This window comes from Amphiprion ocellaris, chromosome 15 (genome assembly GCF_022539595.1).
Source record: "Amphiprion ocellaris isolate individual 3 ecotype Okinawa chromosome 15, ASM2253959v1, whole genome shotgun sequence".
NCBI lineage: Eukaryota > Metazoa > Chordata > Actinopteri > Pomacentridae > Amphiprion > Amphiprion ocellaris.
This window is the reverse complement of record NC_072780.1, coordinates 28,483,565-28,500,324: the sequence shown is the minus strand read 5'-3', so window position 1 is coordinate 28,500,324 and position 16,760 is coordinate 28,483,565. Positions and strand designations below refer to the sequence as shown.

Here is a 16,760-nt window from a genome sequence, read left to right as displayed (position 1 = left end):
ATGTACTTTATTTTTTTTACCTTGCATAAAAAAGTAAAATAAATAAAAAACTGAGCAACAAAATATTTCTATATTTTATGTATAAAAATGTGTGTAAATGTAACAGAACAAATTACCCCTAATAAAAATACAGCTTATTTTACAGTAATTACATCAATATAGTAAATTAATACCTGTTTTGTCATTTTACTGGATATTATCTGAAATTAAAAATTATTTCCCCCTTTCAATAATTAATACACATAAGAAATAATATTAGATATAATATCAATATATTATATTTACAAATAAAATATGATAATATATTAAATAATATTTATTTAATACATATTTTAATACAGTAAATAATTCTATTTTTTGTTCATTTAAATACAGGAAAAATTTGTTTTACAGTCAAAAATTACAAAAGAACACATTATATTATTATGGATTTTTTAAAATACTGCTCTTTGATGTGAACATAATGTACAGCTTTGGGGCTTTTTTAACTGCATATGTTTAAAGTATTACTTGGATGTTATCTGTAATTTCATTTTCAAAAAAACTGGGAAAATCTGTAAAACAGTTTAAAATAATTTACCACTTTTCAGTCCTTAATGTGCTTATTTTTTCTTTCAAATCATGACAAAGACAGTAACAATAATAATAATAATTTTATAGTCAAACATAGTAAAAGAATGAATTATTATTTGTTAAAAAGACAGAATTTGAATGTGGACATTATTTACTGTTTGGGCTCCTTTTTTATAGACATGTAAACTGATAATTTATTTGATGTTGCTCATTGTTTTCTGTAATTTACCAAAAAATGGAAAATCTGTCAAATAACAGTAAATTACTATTAAAAGCTGTTCATTTTTCACAGTGTACCTAATGAACGCACATCCAGTATTTACTCTTTTTGTTTTTTTGCTTTTTTTTTTTTTTTTTTTTAGCTCTGCTTCTGGTCTTTATCAGCACCTGAGGAAACCAACTGAGCTGTGAAGCTGCTAAAAGCTCCATTATGTTCACCAGCTAGCTGCTGTCTGGCATTTGGTGCTGAGCAGGTAATATACAGCCTGTTTTTGTTGTTTTTTTTTCTCTCTTTTTTGGCTGCTGAAAACAGCTGCCTGCTGGGTGTGAAAATGACACTATGAGAGCGAACACTGAGCTGAATGTTTCACATAAAGCCGAGGAGAGCTGCAGATCTGAGTGTTCATCGCTGAGAGTGACGCTTTTAGATCACAGGTTGTTGTTTGATACGAGGATATTAAAAAATAAAGATTATAATCACTTCAAATACAATTTATAGAAATTTTGCAGCTGTAAAACAAAACAGCATTCTGATTAGTTGCCATTTTTGAATTGCATACTTGTTTTGAATGCAGTGTAAAAAAGAAAAAAAAAAAGATATCCTGGCACCAAGAGCGACGAAAAAATTGTTTAAAAAAAACTGTAAAAATATGGCAAACATTTGTAAAAATATAGATTTTAGATTATTTAAATATAGTAAAGCAGCATAATTTTATGGTCATGTGCTGTAAAAGGACAAATAACTATTACTATAACCACTACAAATATTCCACAAAACAAGGGAAATCTGTAAAATAACAGTTAATTCAATGACTTATCAATAGTTAATATGCATAAGTTTGTTTTTGGCGAGTGAAGGTGCCCCAAAATATCTGAAAAACCTGGCAGAATACTGTAATAATGCAAAGCAAAAAAAGTAAACATAGTTAAAATGACAGCAAATATCTGTAAAATAATCCCAAAATTTTGTTGATTTACCTACAGTTTAAAAAAAAAATAAGGAAGTAAAAAAAGATTACTAATTGTTCAAATACAGATTATTGATGTGGACATTATTGACAGTTTTGCCTCTTGTTTTTATGGTTAATGTGTGAATTAATATTTTTTCTTTAATTTTGTTGGATACTACCAGTAATTTAACAAAACAGGACAAATCTGTAATATACAGTCAAAATTTACTAAAGAAATTAAAAATAAAAAAGTAAACAGTTAAAATGACAGCAAATATCTGTAAAGTAATGAAATATCTTTGTCCACTTACATACAGTAAAAAAATAAAACAATAAAAAAAATATATTACTAATTGTTAAAATACAGATTTTTGATTTTGACATTTAATTATTGACAGGGTTGGCCTCTTGTTCTAATGGTTAACATGCAAATAATAATAATTTTGTTAATAGGTAAACAAAACACAGAGGAGCTCTAATATACAGTCAAAATTTATTTTAAAAAATTAAAACAAAAAAGTAAACATGACAGAAAATATCTGTAAAATAATTAAATATTTTTGTCAATTTATATATGGTAAAAAAAATCAAAAAGAAGAAATTACTTATTGTTAAAATAAAGATTTGGGCCATTATTTACAGTTTTAGACACTTGTTTGTATGGTTAACATGTAAAATTTATATATATTTTTTTTAAATTTTGCTGGATATCACCAGTAATACCAGTAGTAAAAAAAAAACTTTCCTTTTTGTGTGTTATCATTTGAACTTCTCTGACCAGCTGCCTGGTTCTACCACTGACCTTGATGGTGACCTCTGTGCTCTCCGAGGGTTTTTCACTCACAGACTGCATCAGAGATTCTTCAGTGAACCTGCTGTAAGCCTCATGGACGACCTGCAGATCCACAAACACATGCAGGAGACGCTTTAAAACGTGGCCACAACATCCCAGCAGCTATTATCCAACATACATCTATTAGAGAGGACATGGACACATACACTGGGCACATTTAACCGCACAGAAAGCTGCTAAATACAGATGTTAAAGAGGACTTTATTTGTCTTTGCAGTCGCAGTGGAAGCTGAGAGGAATCAGAGCCTACGGGGCTGTAATATTTCAAAAGTGTCCATTTCTTTCAAACCGCAGGGAAGACAGCATGAGGGAAGGGAAATGACAGATGGAGGAAAGGAGTGTTGGAAAGACTCTTCAAAAAGTAGCGGAGAAGAAAGAGTGAGATGGATGTGTTGAAAGAGCCTAAAGCAGGTCAGAGGAAAAATGGAAAAAAGTGAAAGTTTGAGAGAATGAGGCTAAAGCAGAGAGTTGAGTAGGTGGAAGACAGAAAGGATTTTCTGCATTTTCAAGAAACTGGACATTAGTCAGCTTAAGCAGGGGGATGAGAACTCTTAGACACCAAATCCTGCCTAAGAGTCGTCACTCAGTCCGCTGATCCATGCTAACGCTTTAGCATGCAATGATGCAAACTACGGAAACTGTTCAAAGCAAGAAAATGCTGTGCAGCTAGAGAGGTGAACTGTCAGCTCTTTTCAAACCATACAGAGTCAAACGTGCAGGAATTTAGGAGAGGTTGATGAAAATATCATGTGAATTAATAAACTGATGTGTTTTGTGGTGTGTAAAGGACAAATAAATGAATTAACGTGTGGTTTGTCTGCAGTAACACGTCCAAAATGAAACCTGGACACATCAGTTTGACTTATTTATAATCTGTTACTTCTGAAATCCTGATCCTGTCTCAGAGAAAATGATGTGCCGATCATGTCTAATCTTCAAAAGAGTAATATTTTCTCCTGGTAAGATAACAGTATGACGTAGTGGGACACTTTTACACTTTCAAAGAGCCACAAAGTTCAAACACAGGACTTTCACCAGGGAGTGTCTTATGTGGGACGATTATCTTTAAGTTTCATTTTCACTCACTGTTTAGTTTTGGTTTCACTCAACGGTTGGATAGGTTGAGGCAATAAAATTACATGGTTAAGTTTACAATTCAACAATTTCTACAATTTCATTTAGCAAACATAGAAATTATTTCCTGGAAAACGGACTGGATGAGGGGAGTGTTGTTGTTTCCGAGGAGGTGGATTCGACTCCCGTCTCACCTCTCCAATCATACTGGAGGACTCACTTCCTGCTTCTTAGGGTTATTGACGGCAACATAGTTTAGGAAACAAGTCACAGTTTGAGTTAAAATATGAAACTTTCACTCAGTTTTTAAAGCTTCATCATTAGTTCCTAGGTTACTAAAGTGACAAACATATTACCGTTCAAAAGTTTGGGATGACTTAGAAATGTCGTCCAGATAGCTCAGCTAATTGAGGATTCTAAAACCATTGTGCAATTATGTTGGCACATGAATAAAAGTGTGAGTTTTCATGGAAAACTTGAAATTGTCTGAGTGACCCAAAACGTTTGATGGTAGTGTATGATTAGTTGGCTGAAGTGAGAGACAATAGCAAAAATATTTTAACATATGTCTCAAAAACAAATATAACACTGGAGCGTTTCCTTTAGTCTTAAATATCCAGACCTATTTCCACAGCAACATGTTGGTGCTGGAGAATGGTCTGACTGCACCTCATTAACATTCTACTATGAAAAGAACAAAGCTCTGGCTTGTATTTCTTTAAATCAATCAAAATCATATTGGGCGGCGCTACACTCTGGACTTCCAAAACATTTCCACACCGACTGGTGAGTGTTGTCACTAAAATGCCTGATTGACCATAAGAACCAAGCAGGACTGCCTTATTGAAAGTTTGATAGGCTGTTTGCTGAAAGGTTGTAGTTATGTTTCCTGTATGTAAGGGGATTTTGGAAACAGTACAATGTCAATGGCGGAAGACAGGACAACGCTGCAGAAACAGCTGCCAAAGCCCCAAGTTTACCTTTAACTGTAGTCTGACTCACTGAATTTAGAGTTCAGGTATGAGCAAACCATTGTTGGCTGTTTGCAGTTTGTAAACTACCAGCTGTCTCCAAAAGGAAGAAAATAAATAACACTCAGGAACTCACTCAGAAAACACTCAGCCATTACTTCCTAAATATAGCAGTCCTCCATTGTGTTGACTTCCTGCTTCCCTCCCAGGACACTCATGTATTAAGAAAGAGGAAGTGGAGGCTTGCCTTTCCTGTTCAAACTGGCCAATCAGGACACATTTATTATCCAATCATATTTGAAGCCCCGCCTACTCATCTAACCAATTAAAGAGCTGCTCTTGAGGCACCTTCTCCTTCAGCCCCAGAACAAGATGGCCTCCACAAGGAAGAAACTGACAGGTGGTGACTTGTTAATTTAATGTCTTTTTGAAAGGCTTCTTGTTTTAATGAAACTAAGAAACTTAACTTTAAGAAGCTCAGTTCTCTCTGTCGCTACTGAAATTGTACAGTTAGATAAAGTACACAGAAAAACAAAAGCGTGTGTGATGTATGTCCACCTTTCTACACAAAAGACGTCCAGGTGGTGAGATAGGGAGCATATGCTTGCTCACATTAGTTCTCTTTTGCTATTTGTGTGTTGTTGTTTTGTCGTTATTGGGGGGAAAAGCTTCTAAGCAGCAACCCATAACACTGAAGAATTCCAGTTTGCTCCTGATTTGGATCATTGGAGCATGAACACTTCTTGACTTCTAAATTCTACCAAAACGATTCCACCTGTAGCTATTTTGAGGGGACACCATCACTGCATCCTGGACTCAGTTCTGCTCTGGAAGAATAGAAATGAATAGAAGATTTTTAGTGTCGATTTCTCTAAATATCCAGGACACACAGAGGAACCAGAAAGATGTTTCTCTCACACCTTTGTATTAGTGCCATACATTTTTAAAAAATGATCAAAATACAATATAAATACAGTAAAATATATAAAAATCAACCTATGAACTGGTGGTAGTGAAATATAAGACAGATTGAAGTGATAGTAGTGCAGATGTTGTAGCATCTTATTGAAATATACGTTAGTAGTAGTGCAAATGGTTCAGTAGGATTGTGACTGGTTTAAATAAATACAAACAAGCCAGATTGTTTTCTCCTCTACAGCTGATTGATAGTGAGTTGCAGCCAGAATATTTCTACATTTACCTTGACGCTCAATTGAGAATTTAGTTTAGATGTTTCGGAGCTTCATTTTAGGGAAACCGAGGATTAAAATCCATCTTCAACCACAAAACACCTCACTGCTAGCTGCAGTTTACACAGAGCAAACAGGAGACATGTATAGAAACAGTAAATAGTAAAGTATCTATAACATATGGAGCCACTATTTTTCTCCATCATTGGTAACACCAGGTGAAATTTAATTTTTGTTTGCTTCTTTTTTTCATCATTTATGGCATTTTAACCATCATACTGCACAGAGAACATTTTCTGAGTCCTCTCTACTTCTAGCTATAGTTGTGCTGTTTCCATAATGGTGCAAGACTTTATGTTCTGTGAAAAATTACCCCACAGTGAGTTAATTCAGGAACAAAATATGTACAGAAACTACTTTGGCTTCAGAGGGTTAAATGATATCAGTTCACCAGCTTTAGTGGCCATGTTACATTTGGGGAAAACAAGGATCAAAATCCATCTCCAACCACAAAACACCTCACAGCTAGCTGCAGCATTTTGCATGTTTAAGTGATTCTGTATGTACAATGACTAAGCACTAAACGTAAAAGTCGTGTTTCGAATGAAAACACCTCAATTGTTATAGAGAGGCGCCATTTTTGCATTATCTCTGTGAGAGAGAGTACAGAACAGATGACAGTAAAGTGGGAGGAATGACCAAAGAGACACATTTTAGAGACGGCATGAGTAAGATAGATGTCTAAAAATGTGACACAAGAGAGATCAATTGGAAGAAAAAGCAGGAAAGAGAAGTGAGTCAGATGATGAAGACGTACAAAGGACGAAGAGAATGATGGAAGGTCGGATAGATGGAGGGAAATGATGAGGAAAACGTCTAGGCATGAAGGCAGAAAGCAGCTCAGGTAGAAACGTGTGATTGATCCGAGTTTTACGTCGAGTCCCGAAAGGTCGTCAACATCCTCACGCATGTTGCTGTCTGTGTTCTCACATCTACGAGAAAATCCATAACACGTCAGAGCGACCGACATCAAGGCAGCTGCCGTCGTCTCAGCCTCCACCGTCGATGCACAAACACACACATGAAGCTCCCACATGACAATTTAAACACGTCAGAAACACACAAATACAGTTTATATTGTACAAAGACGGGCAAAAACATGACACTTAAATAAGACTCCACACAAACACTTACAGTAAAGGAGATTTAAGAATGTGTTGCTTTAACATTTATCCCATAAAGGTCAGTAGTCATGAAAAATCACACGCTGTTTCTAAAGTGATTGGTCTTCCAGTATTTTTACTATTTAGTGGCATTTTTATGCGTTTTGTTTAACTCTGAATTTGGAAAGTATACTGTCAAAAAATAAATTTAAAAAAAATCACATCCAAAAAACAATTGATCAGAGCCAGAAACTGTAAAAAATAGAAATATTCATCAGATTTTCAACTTTCCCACAGTAACTGAACTAATCATATGTGATGTGCAGTTGTGTTGGGAAAATTAACCAAATTTGAGCATCATTCATGGCGCGTTGGCAAAAATAAAGCATTTGCATGAACCAGATTCTGTAAAATACTAAAAAATTCTGAGCTCTTTAGTGCCATAAATGAATGAATTAGGCCACTTGATTCAACTGGGCTGAACTGCAGGCAGTGTCTTCACAGAGCAGATGAGAGACAAGTATGGAAATGAATATAAAAAATAAATAGTAAAATATTTATAACATGCTACCTGTGGGGATTTGGAAAATGTCACACAGATTGATCCCCTGTCTGTTTAATTTTTTTATAAAAGAAAAAGTAATTTGACATTCATTTTCTTTTTTTAATAATTTGTGGCATTTAAACTGCCAGACAGCACAGAAGAGAAGCCTGAGTCCTCTGTACTTCTAGCCATAATGTTCTGTTTCCAGTGAGGTGCAGGACTTCATATTGCAGTGAATAATTAGTTCACAGTGAGTTAAAATGCTACAGAAGCAACTGGAATAACGGCACGGACATTAAAAATGATGCTTTAATATTAGTTTAAATGTCACTATATGACATACTATTCAAAAATTATATTCAAAACAAGAAAATAATGGTGTTTAATGAGAGAGTAAATAAAACCTGCTGAAGTGAATAATAAAAAAAGCATTGTGGCACTGCTATGAAGTTATTTTTTACCGTTTAAGAGAAATAAATGAGCCAGTGCAGCATCAAAGCAGTTTAAAAAAAATTGGACATATGAATCAATAAAGACACAGTTGCATCCTTTAATTAGTTTTTTACAGAATCTGGAACTCAACATTTACTGAGCAGAAGATTTTACAGTTGAAAAATAAACGAAGGCACACTGTGGAGACTCTTAATGTTCTCTTTGCACTGCAGTTCCATATTAATGGTCAGCATTCATCAATAAAATATGATCTGTGATGGGCTGCTAAATCAGGCTGTTTAAGTCCTTAGTAACATCAAAAAAAAGGATGTTTTTGCTCTGAGTGCGAGTAAAAAAGTTAAAGAAAACCAATTATTTCAGACATTCACGAATGAATACAGTAAAAGTAGCAACTAGAAGCTGGAAGAACAGAGTAGTTGTGTGATTTTTCATGATTAGTGACATTTCGGAGTAAATGTAAAAACAGCCACATGGGCAGTGGCTCACATCATGTCACATATTAATCTACAACTTCACTGGAGGACTACAAACATGAACACACAACACTGAATGCAGACAGACACACAAAGAACAGACAGCACACACTCTCTGGGCCAGTAGCTGATTGTTCGGTTACAATCTTCTACAAAACCGACTCATAAAAAAAATTTAAAGCACATTAAGGAAGCTTTAAGTAGAGTTTCATCACTACTGCCCTCCTCTCACCACACAAAATACACACACACACACACAAAACCAGCACATATAACCACATAATATTTACCTTGCAATTCACTCCACACCATAAAAAGAACACACTGAAGTCAGAAATATGTGCATGTGTGTGCGCTCAGCTCGCTCAACGGTACCTTATCTGTAGCGGTGAAGCTTTAATGTCAGCAGTTATCATAAGTGGGCCGTTTATGAGTAACTGCAGAGTGTTTAATCAGCAGTGAGGGGAAAGAGGAAGCCGAGGGAATGAGTGGGGCACAAATATTTCACTGATGTGGGAGAAGAAAGAGCCACACATGACATCAGTGGGACTTTCTTGGGTTTGATTTCACAGCTGAAGTTATGCACAGAAACACTGAGGAGACGTAAACCATCTCAACAGGTCATTCAGCCTCGATACCGGACTTTAAAGATCCCCTCCAGACAGGTCTGCAGATTTATATCAAAATATCAAGCAATAATTTCAGTCTTTCCCGTAAAAAAAAATATCAACTACCTGCTTAGAAATTCTCAACTGACGTGAACAGCTTCTCCCTTATTGCAAAATCTATAAATATGCAGATGTTTTGAAAGTTTAATGCTGGATAGAGTACGCCTCCTACGTCACTCAAAGGGTCTTTTTTTTTCCAAATGTGTTTGCAGCTCATTCTTCAGATGCAAGTCGTCTGTAGAAGCAGAACACAGCTTCACAATAAAATATGTAACAGCTACATGCTTATGTTGCACAACAGCACCAAAATGAATTAACTCCATAATTAAGCCTGTAAAACTGTCACATATTTAATTTTTTTGGTTTATTCTTTTTTATTAGCTTGCATTACTGTGTGGAACCACTTCTTGTGGCACTGACTGGTTATGTTAAGGCAAAAAAAAAATGATTTGTTACGGTTTGGGTTAAAAATCATCTCTAAATATTCAAATATCTCATAATTTCACTGTAGTTTTTGGCTTTGTGATGTCACAAATCCTGCTCGCTGAAACACGCCTTAAAAAATAGATTTTATGCACTTTTCCACTTGCAGATTAATCGTCAAACTGTAAACACACATTATTCTGCTCAAACATCCAAAAATATAAGAAGAACCAAAACATGTATTTACAAACGGAGGGGAACTTTAAAAATCACACTTTTCATTTCTTAAAGCAAGTAAAGGTGTTTCTATTGATTTGAAACTCAAATGGAGCCAAACAGAAACATCTCTCTCCATCAGCTGAGGTTTGACTTGGTTTAAGAAAGCTGCTCAGAGTAAAAACTGGATTAAATGACTTGTTAAAATGGACATTTGTTCCATCTGCACCCCGACCTGGGTCAAAACTGGACCTAAAATCCATTCAGACACTTGACGGAGCTGGTTAGAATTAAATTCTTATTCTCATCTAAGCCTTAAACACTGAAACTTAGCTTTTCTTTAAAGCTTCACTAAAGAAGCCAACTAATTTCTCTTTTAAAGGATTTTTTGGCATGTTTTCATCCTTCAGTGGCAAAGAAAAAAACACTGCCACAGTCTTTTTTTGACTACTTTTTACATTGATTTCATTCTTTTCTAACCTCCACTGCTTTCCTTCACTGCTGCAATGAATTTAAAGCTCTATGATGGATAATGTAAAACGTAATGTTCATAAAAGTGGGACGCTTGAATGCAGCTCAGTCACATGAACACTGAGAGGTCTGTAAGGATCACAGAGGCAGTTTGTTCCAAGTCGTGGTGCCAGATCCACTTAAGGTAATTTATTGACTTTTTGTCAAATTAGGTCGTCGATCAACTTGTGCTCCTTCATTCAGATTGATGGCAGTTTCTCCTGCGTGTCCAGGATTTATTTCGTGTCTTTAATACCTCTAATGGCTTTACACATGTATAATCTCAGTTCGACAAACACTGAACACACAAACACTCCGGAAACTGTCACCAGAATCCTCGTGGCACAAAAGCGAGTCGATCGAGGAACTGATTTGCCACCGGAAAAAGCAGCACATTTTCTCAAAACACCAAAAAAAATAAAAAATAAAAATGAAGAAAGAACAGCAGGAAGGAAAAGAGGCCAGAACACAATTCTCTCACCAAGAAGAGGCTCCGTTTGAGGCTCCTTAAAGTAAAAAAACAACAAAAAAAAGGGAGAAACGTAACGCACATGCAACAGCGTTAGCCCGACTGCAGAAAGACCTCGATGCCACAGCGAGGTTTCAGTTCACCAAGATGCACAAGACACAAGTATCAGAGCATTTGTCATTTCAGATTCTTACATATTTAACACACAAAAAGAACGAGAATGTAGCCCTGAATGAGTTAAGTGTGTGAATATTATCTATTATTGTAACATTTATCCAGCTTGTCTTTGTTTTTGGCTCATCCAGTGCAGTTTCCACCCCAAAATGTGATTCAAACTTTAAGATAACAGTAAAGAATATTATTGCGTCAAGCTGTCAAATACAAACATCTGAGAGAAAATCTGAAGGTGGTAAATAAAAAAAACGAAGAAGAGACAAACACGATTAAGTTGGCATGACAGACAAATACAAAGCATTCCTCATTAGAATAATCAGTCTGACAAATTGGTGAAAAAAAAGAGCAGCTATGAAGCAGCTCTGCAGATATTCCAGAAGACAGCTGGATGTTAACTGGATGAGAATGCAGTCGACCCGGATCTGATAAATCTGCAACATTTATCATCCTCCGGCTCCAAACCACTGTGATCTCAGCCGGGGCATTTATAATCTAAGTTAGTAATATGATGTGGTGTTATTGTAAACACTCAGTATCATCTAATGGTCTGAGCCCAGCGATGTGTCTCAGCTGTTGGCTTGTTTTGCGGTGAGCCGGTCGTCTGTTTGCAGTGGCGCTTTAATTGGTCCTTGAATTCAATCAGTTTAAAGCATCATTTAGCGGCTTTGCTGAGCTTCACTGTCAGATGTCCCAGATGATCAACCTTTTCTAGAAACTGTTAGTTCTACAGAAACTTTACGAAAGCAATTTGATTTGTCTGGATTAGTTTCAAATTACAGGCGTCTGAAATGAGCATTAATTACTTCAAGACAGGTTGATTTATTCTAAAATCTAGCACCTAAGGGACTCAGCACTTTTCTTATTAAACACTCGCACCATTGATCTGGATGTATCCCTCATACAATTAAAACTGTATTGAACTCCCATCCCTCAGCACAGTGATCGATCCCCACGCCTGATGTTTAGGCGTTTTCTATAGGTGACTCATCTGTTTGTAATGGGCTTTTAATTGATCTATAAATTCAGTTGGTTAACTAACTGCCTCCCAGGGCTGCAGGGCGAATGTTCAGGGTTAACTGTCGACCCTCCTAAATCATCCAATCAGTCAGTCAGTCAGTACTGAGCAGAAGGAGGACCAGGATTTAAGCCAGCTGGAAAGCAAGCGCCGGTTTGTGTTTTGTCCCTGTGGGCTCAACTGCATAATTGGATTGATTTTTATTCAAAATTGACATTTTAGGATTGAGAAACATGGTAATGGTGCTGCCTCAGAAGGCTTTTGTGTAGTAAATGAAGCATTTTTTAAAGAACACCCACTCTAAAAGCTAATTAATGGCACAAAATTACAATAAATGATGAATAATTAAGCAAACTGCTATAAAAATGTAGATCTTTTATTTGGTGTGGGTTTCGACTCTAAAGTATCTGAGTGATATGCAATGGCTAAAAATCAAGGAGTGATTTGTACATATTTTAAAAAATAGGCCGTTTAATTTTTCCACTAATCACGAGTTCCCTGTGAAAAGTCACACTGCAGTTTCAGGTACAAAAATACCTGGTGACAATGTCTTGTTATCATCTGCACAGCATCCTTTGCTGTCAGGCCTCATTAAAATTGAAAAGGTGACATGTTATAATGTGAAGATGTGTGAAAATAGATTCCTGGAGCTCGAAGATGCTCCTGTGGTTTCAGGCTTAATCCTCCAGTATATTAGTTAATTACTAAGCAGTGAGTGTCATTTATCTCCATAGTCTGAATATTTGAAGTGAATTTATAGTGGTTTACTGCAATATAATATAAACTAATCCTTTAATTCTCTGATATTTATCATTGCAAAAATGTACATTTGTAACAGTATTTTTTTAGAACAATTTACTCTTATTTTACAGACTTTTTCTGTTTAGTTTTATTTATTTATTTTTTTAATTTTATTTTATTTTATTTTATTTTTTTTGCTTAATTTGCAGCTGATTTTTAGCTAAGAAAACCAGGAAAAAAAATATTTTTTTTTAATTCTTTATTTTACCAGGTAAGCTCAGTTGAGAACAATTTCTCATTTACAGTGATGACCTGGCAAGAGGCCCCAGCAGGAAGAGAGATAACAAATAAACAATACATATACAAAAAATGACACACAAGTGTTTAAACAGAGATTAAAAACACCCTAAATTAATGCTAACATTCAACATGTGCAGTGGTCAACAAGGGTCTGCTGCAGCTTCTGTTTACAAATGTAAGGTGATGGAAGTGATGGCAGTTTCAGAGATTTTTGGAGGGAATTCCAATCGATCGCTGCAGCAAAGCAAAAGGAATTCTGGCCAAAGATAGTGCGAACCTTGGGGACAGAAAGTGTTAAGAAATCACTGGACCTCAGGTGGTCGTTGTTATGGGAGGGGTGTAGGAGGTTGGAGAGGTACTGAGGGGTCTTCCCTGATAGGGTCTTATAAATGAGTAAAAGCCAGTGCTGGAGTCTCCTGGTGTGAAGGGAGGACCAACCCACCAGTTTGTAAAGGTTGCAATGGTGGGTGGAGAAAGGTGGACCAGTAGCAAGACGGCTGTCTGAGTGATGGAGGACATCAAGCCTGTTAAGGACCACTTAAGGTCCATTTTACAGATGACATCATCGTAGTCAAACATGGGGAGGATGGTCATCTTCACAAGAGTGTTTATGGCAGAGTATGTAAAGGAGGCCTTATTACGGCAAAGGAACCCCAGTAAATTACACATTAACCATATAAAAACAGGACAAAATGGTAAATTATGTCCACACCAAAAATCTGTATTTTTATTTTATAAATGATCATTTCATCTCTTTCAACATTTGACTTTATAATAATGATATTCCTGTATTTAAATCAAAATGAATTATTATTTTGCAGATATTTGCTGTTGATTGAAAGAGATATTAAAATATTATGAACTGAAAAATAATATTACATCATTTTTAAAACAACTGTCACATTACTGATTTTTCCTGTTTTGTTAAATTACAGATAATATTTAGTAAAATCACCCAAAAAAAAGCATGGATTTATGTGTTGACTGTAGACTCTTTTGCAACATTTAACCATTGTTTTTTGGCTCCACTTAGGTCAACAAAAACATAATTTTACAGATATATGTCATTACTTGAAAGATAAATTACACATATTAAGAATTAAAAAATAGTAAGAACATTTTTGAAACTATATTACAGATTTTTTTTTCTTTTAAAAAAAAAAAAACTACACCTAATTTTTAGTTCAATAGCAGCAAAAATCATTAATTTACACATTAACCATTACTAAAAAAGGACAAAACTGTAAATTATGTCCACATCAAAAATCTGTATTTTTCTGAGTGGTAATTTGATCTTTTTCAACATTTCACTTTAAAATTATATTTTTTCCTGTATTTAAGTCCAAATTAAATTATTATTTTGCAGATTACTATATTTTTCTAAATGGTAATTTGATCTTTTTTCAATATTTGACTTTCATTTTAATTACAGATATCTAGAAAATCACAAAAAAAAGTATGAATTTACATGTTGACTGTGAAATAAAGAAGGGGAAAAATGGCAAAAACTGTACATAATGTCTACATCAAGTCACATTGCTGTGTGTGACTGCAAAATTACAGCATTTTATTGTATTTATATTAGCTAAAAATATTATTATTTTACACATATTTATTGTTATTTTCACAGGTTTTACAGTTTTGAAGATTACAATATTCCACCATTTTTAATATACATTTTTCTGGCACCCTTGCCGGCAGACTTTGACAAGTTCTTCTGTGTGTTTGGGTTTTTTTTTTTGTTTTTTTCATATTATTGGTGCTTAATTAGAGATCCTTTTCTATGTGATTTACACTAAATTTTGTGGGAGGATGAGTCGAAATGTTTAGTTTGCTGATCCTGATAACGAGTTAATTAAAAAGATAGTCGATAGTCATGTCTCTGGAAGGTTTATGACAGACAGGAGTGGATGGAGGGAATTATGGAGGAGAGCAGGACTAGAAATGATATTTCCCTGAGTCATCTTTAGTCGTGGTGGTTAGTTTGGCCGTGAACGTGTTTGTCAGATGCAACGCTGCAGGGGAGGAAGCTGACCAGCTGACCATCTTGACTCCCTCAGCAGGAGCTGAACCGTCCTCTAGCTTTTAATCCCATCATGCAGCTCGCTAACACCACTACAGGCTCTGCTGATTCTGCCAACAACCAGAGCTGCAGCCTATTGGCAGTGCAGCCATCCCATAATGCTCTGCGGTGCGGTGGTAGCCGGTTGTTACCTGTCTGAATGCATCGCCGTCCCCCTTCCCGGCCTGCTGAGCGAGGAGCGTCAGCTTCTTGTTCTTCTCGTTCCTCTTGTGCACTTTGTACAAGCAGGACAGCAGACAGACGAGCAGCATGAAGGCGATGAGGCCGATCAGGGAGAGGATGGCCACGGTCAGCGGAGGCAGCTTATAGGCTGAGATGGACAAAGAAAAGAAGGAAAAACAACCACAGAGAGGAATAGTGAGCTTTCTGTGAGGGCAGGAATGTTGTTATAAACCTTTGGTATCTGCATCTTCTCAGTCTTAGCTTAATTAGCATGTTAACTGGATATCCAGCTGGCATTTTCCACTGTGTAAGTCACTGTTATTATATGCATATTTATTTAACACATTCAGCAGAAGTAGAATCAGTCATTTTAGGTATGTCTGAGGTCACATATTCAAATTCAAACTCAATCATTCAGAATTAATAATAAGTTAAACATCTGACAAATAATTCAACACACTATAACATAGTTGTCCGCATATTTTGAATATTGTAGTTGTTGGTAGCTTTAATTTCTGCTGCAGGTAGCTATAAGTGCAGTGACCAATAAACAGATTATGAATTATAATATAGTAAAACATAACTGGAATCATTTGAAATACACACTACTGTTCAAAAGTTTGGGGTCACCCAGACAATTTCATGTTCTCCATGAAAACTCACACTTTTATTCATGTGCTAACATAATTGCACAAGGGTTTTCTAATCATCAATGAGCCTTTCAACACCATTAGCTAACACAATGTAGCATTAGAACATAGGAGTGATGGTTGCTGGAAATGTTCCTCTGTACCCCTATGGAGATATTCCATTAAAAATCAGCTGTTTACAGCTAGAACAGTCATTTACCACATAAACCATGTCTAGACTGGATTTCTGATTCATTTAGTTGTTACGTTCGTTGAAAAAAACTGCTTTTATTTAAAAAAATAAGGACATTTCAACAGAGATTCCAAACTTCTGAACGGTTGTGTATCTTTATAGGAGGAGTTGTAAGTGTTGACAAATGGTGACGATTAACCCGCTGAACCCAACTGCAGGTCTGAAAGATTTGTTATCTTTCAAAAAATTGCTAAACTCATTGTATTTATAAGAGTCAGATACTTTTAAAACAGAAGAAAATGCTGGGTTTTCATCTTTCTTACTGTCCTTGAACTACTCATCTGTGACTGTTGGGAAAATTACCCAAAACTGAGCCTAAAATTGTGAGTGTTTCATCAAAATCACTTTATCCGACATGTTGCAGTTAAAAATTTGCCAAAAATAAATTATCTGCACCAAACAGATTCCAATCAAAACTAAATATTTTGTGCTCCTCGGTGCAACTGTGAAGCTTTTAATGTCTCAGCTTTGACAGCCCGTCACATGACCAAAAAATCTGTAACTCCTCGGCTGAACTGCAGGCTGTGTTTATACAGAGCAAAGAGACAAGAATGAAAACAAATTAAAAATGCAATGAACAAACTATATACACTAAACTATGTATAACAGTATTTTTAGTACTGTTAACAGCCGCAGACACTTCATATGGTGGCT

At 35.6% G+C, this 16,760-nt stretch overlaps 1 protein-coding gene across 1 annotated transcript in view; it reads right to left on the bottom strand.

Moving 5' to 3' along the window:
- LOC111565387 (uncharacterized) overlaps window positions 1-16,760 on the bottom strand; it is a 44,448-nt gene that overhangs the window by 8,367 nt on the left and 19,321 nt on the right. Inside the window, exons 8-9 of the mRNA XM_023265438.3 lie at window positions 15,194-15,372; window positions 2,545-2,637 (exon numbers count right to left, since the gene is read on the bottom strand). Coding sequence (XP_023121206.2) covers window positions 2,545-2,637; window positions 15,194-15,372 — 272 coding nt within the window. The remainder of the gene's footprint in view (window positions 1-2,544; window positions 2,638-15,193; window positions 15,373-16,760) is intronic.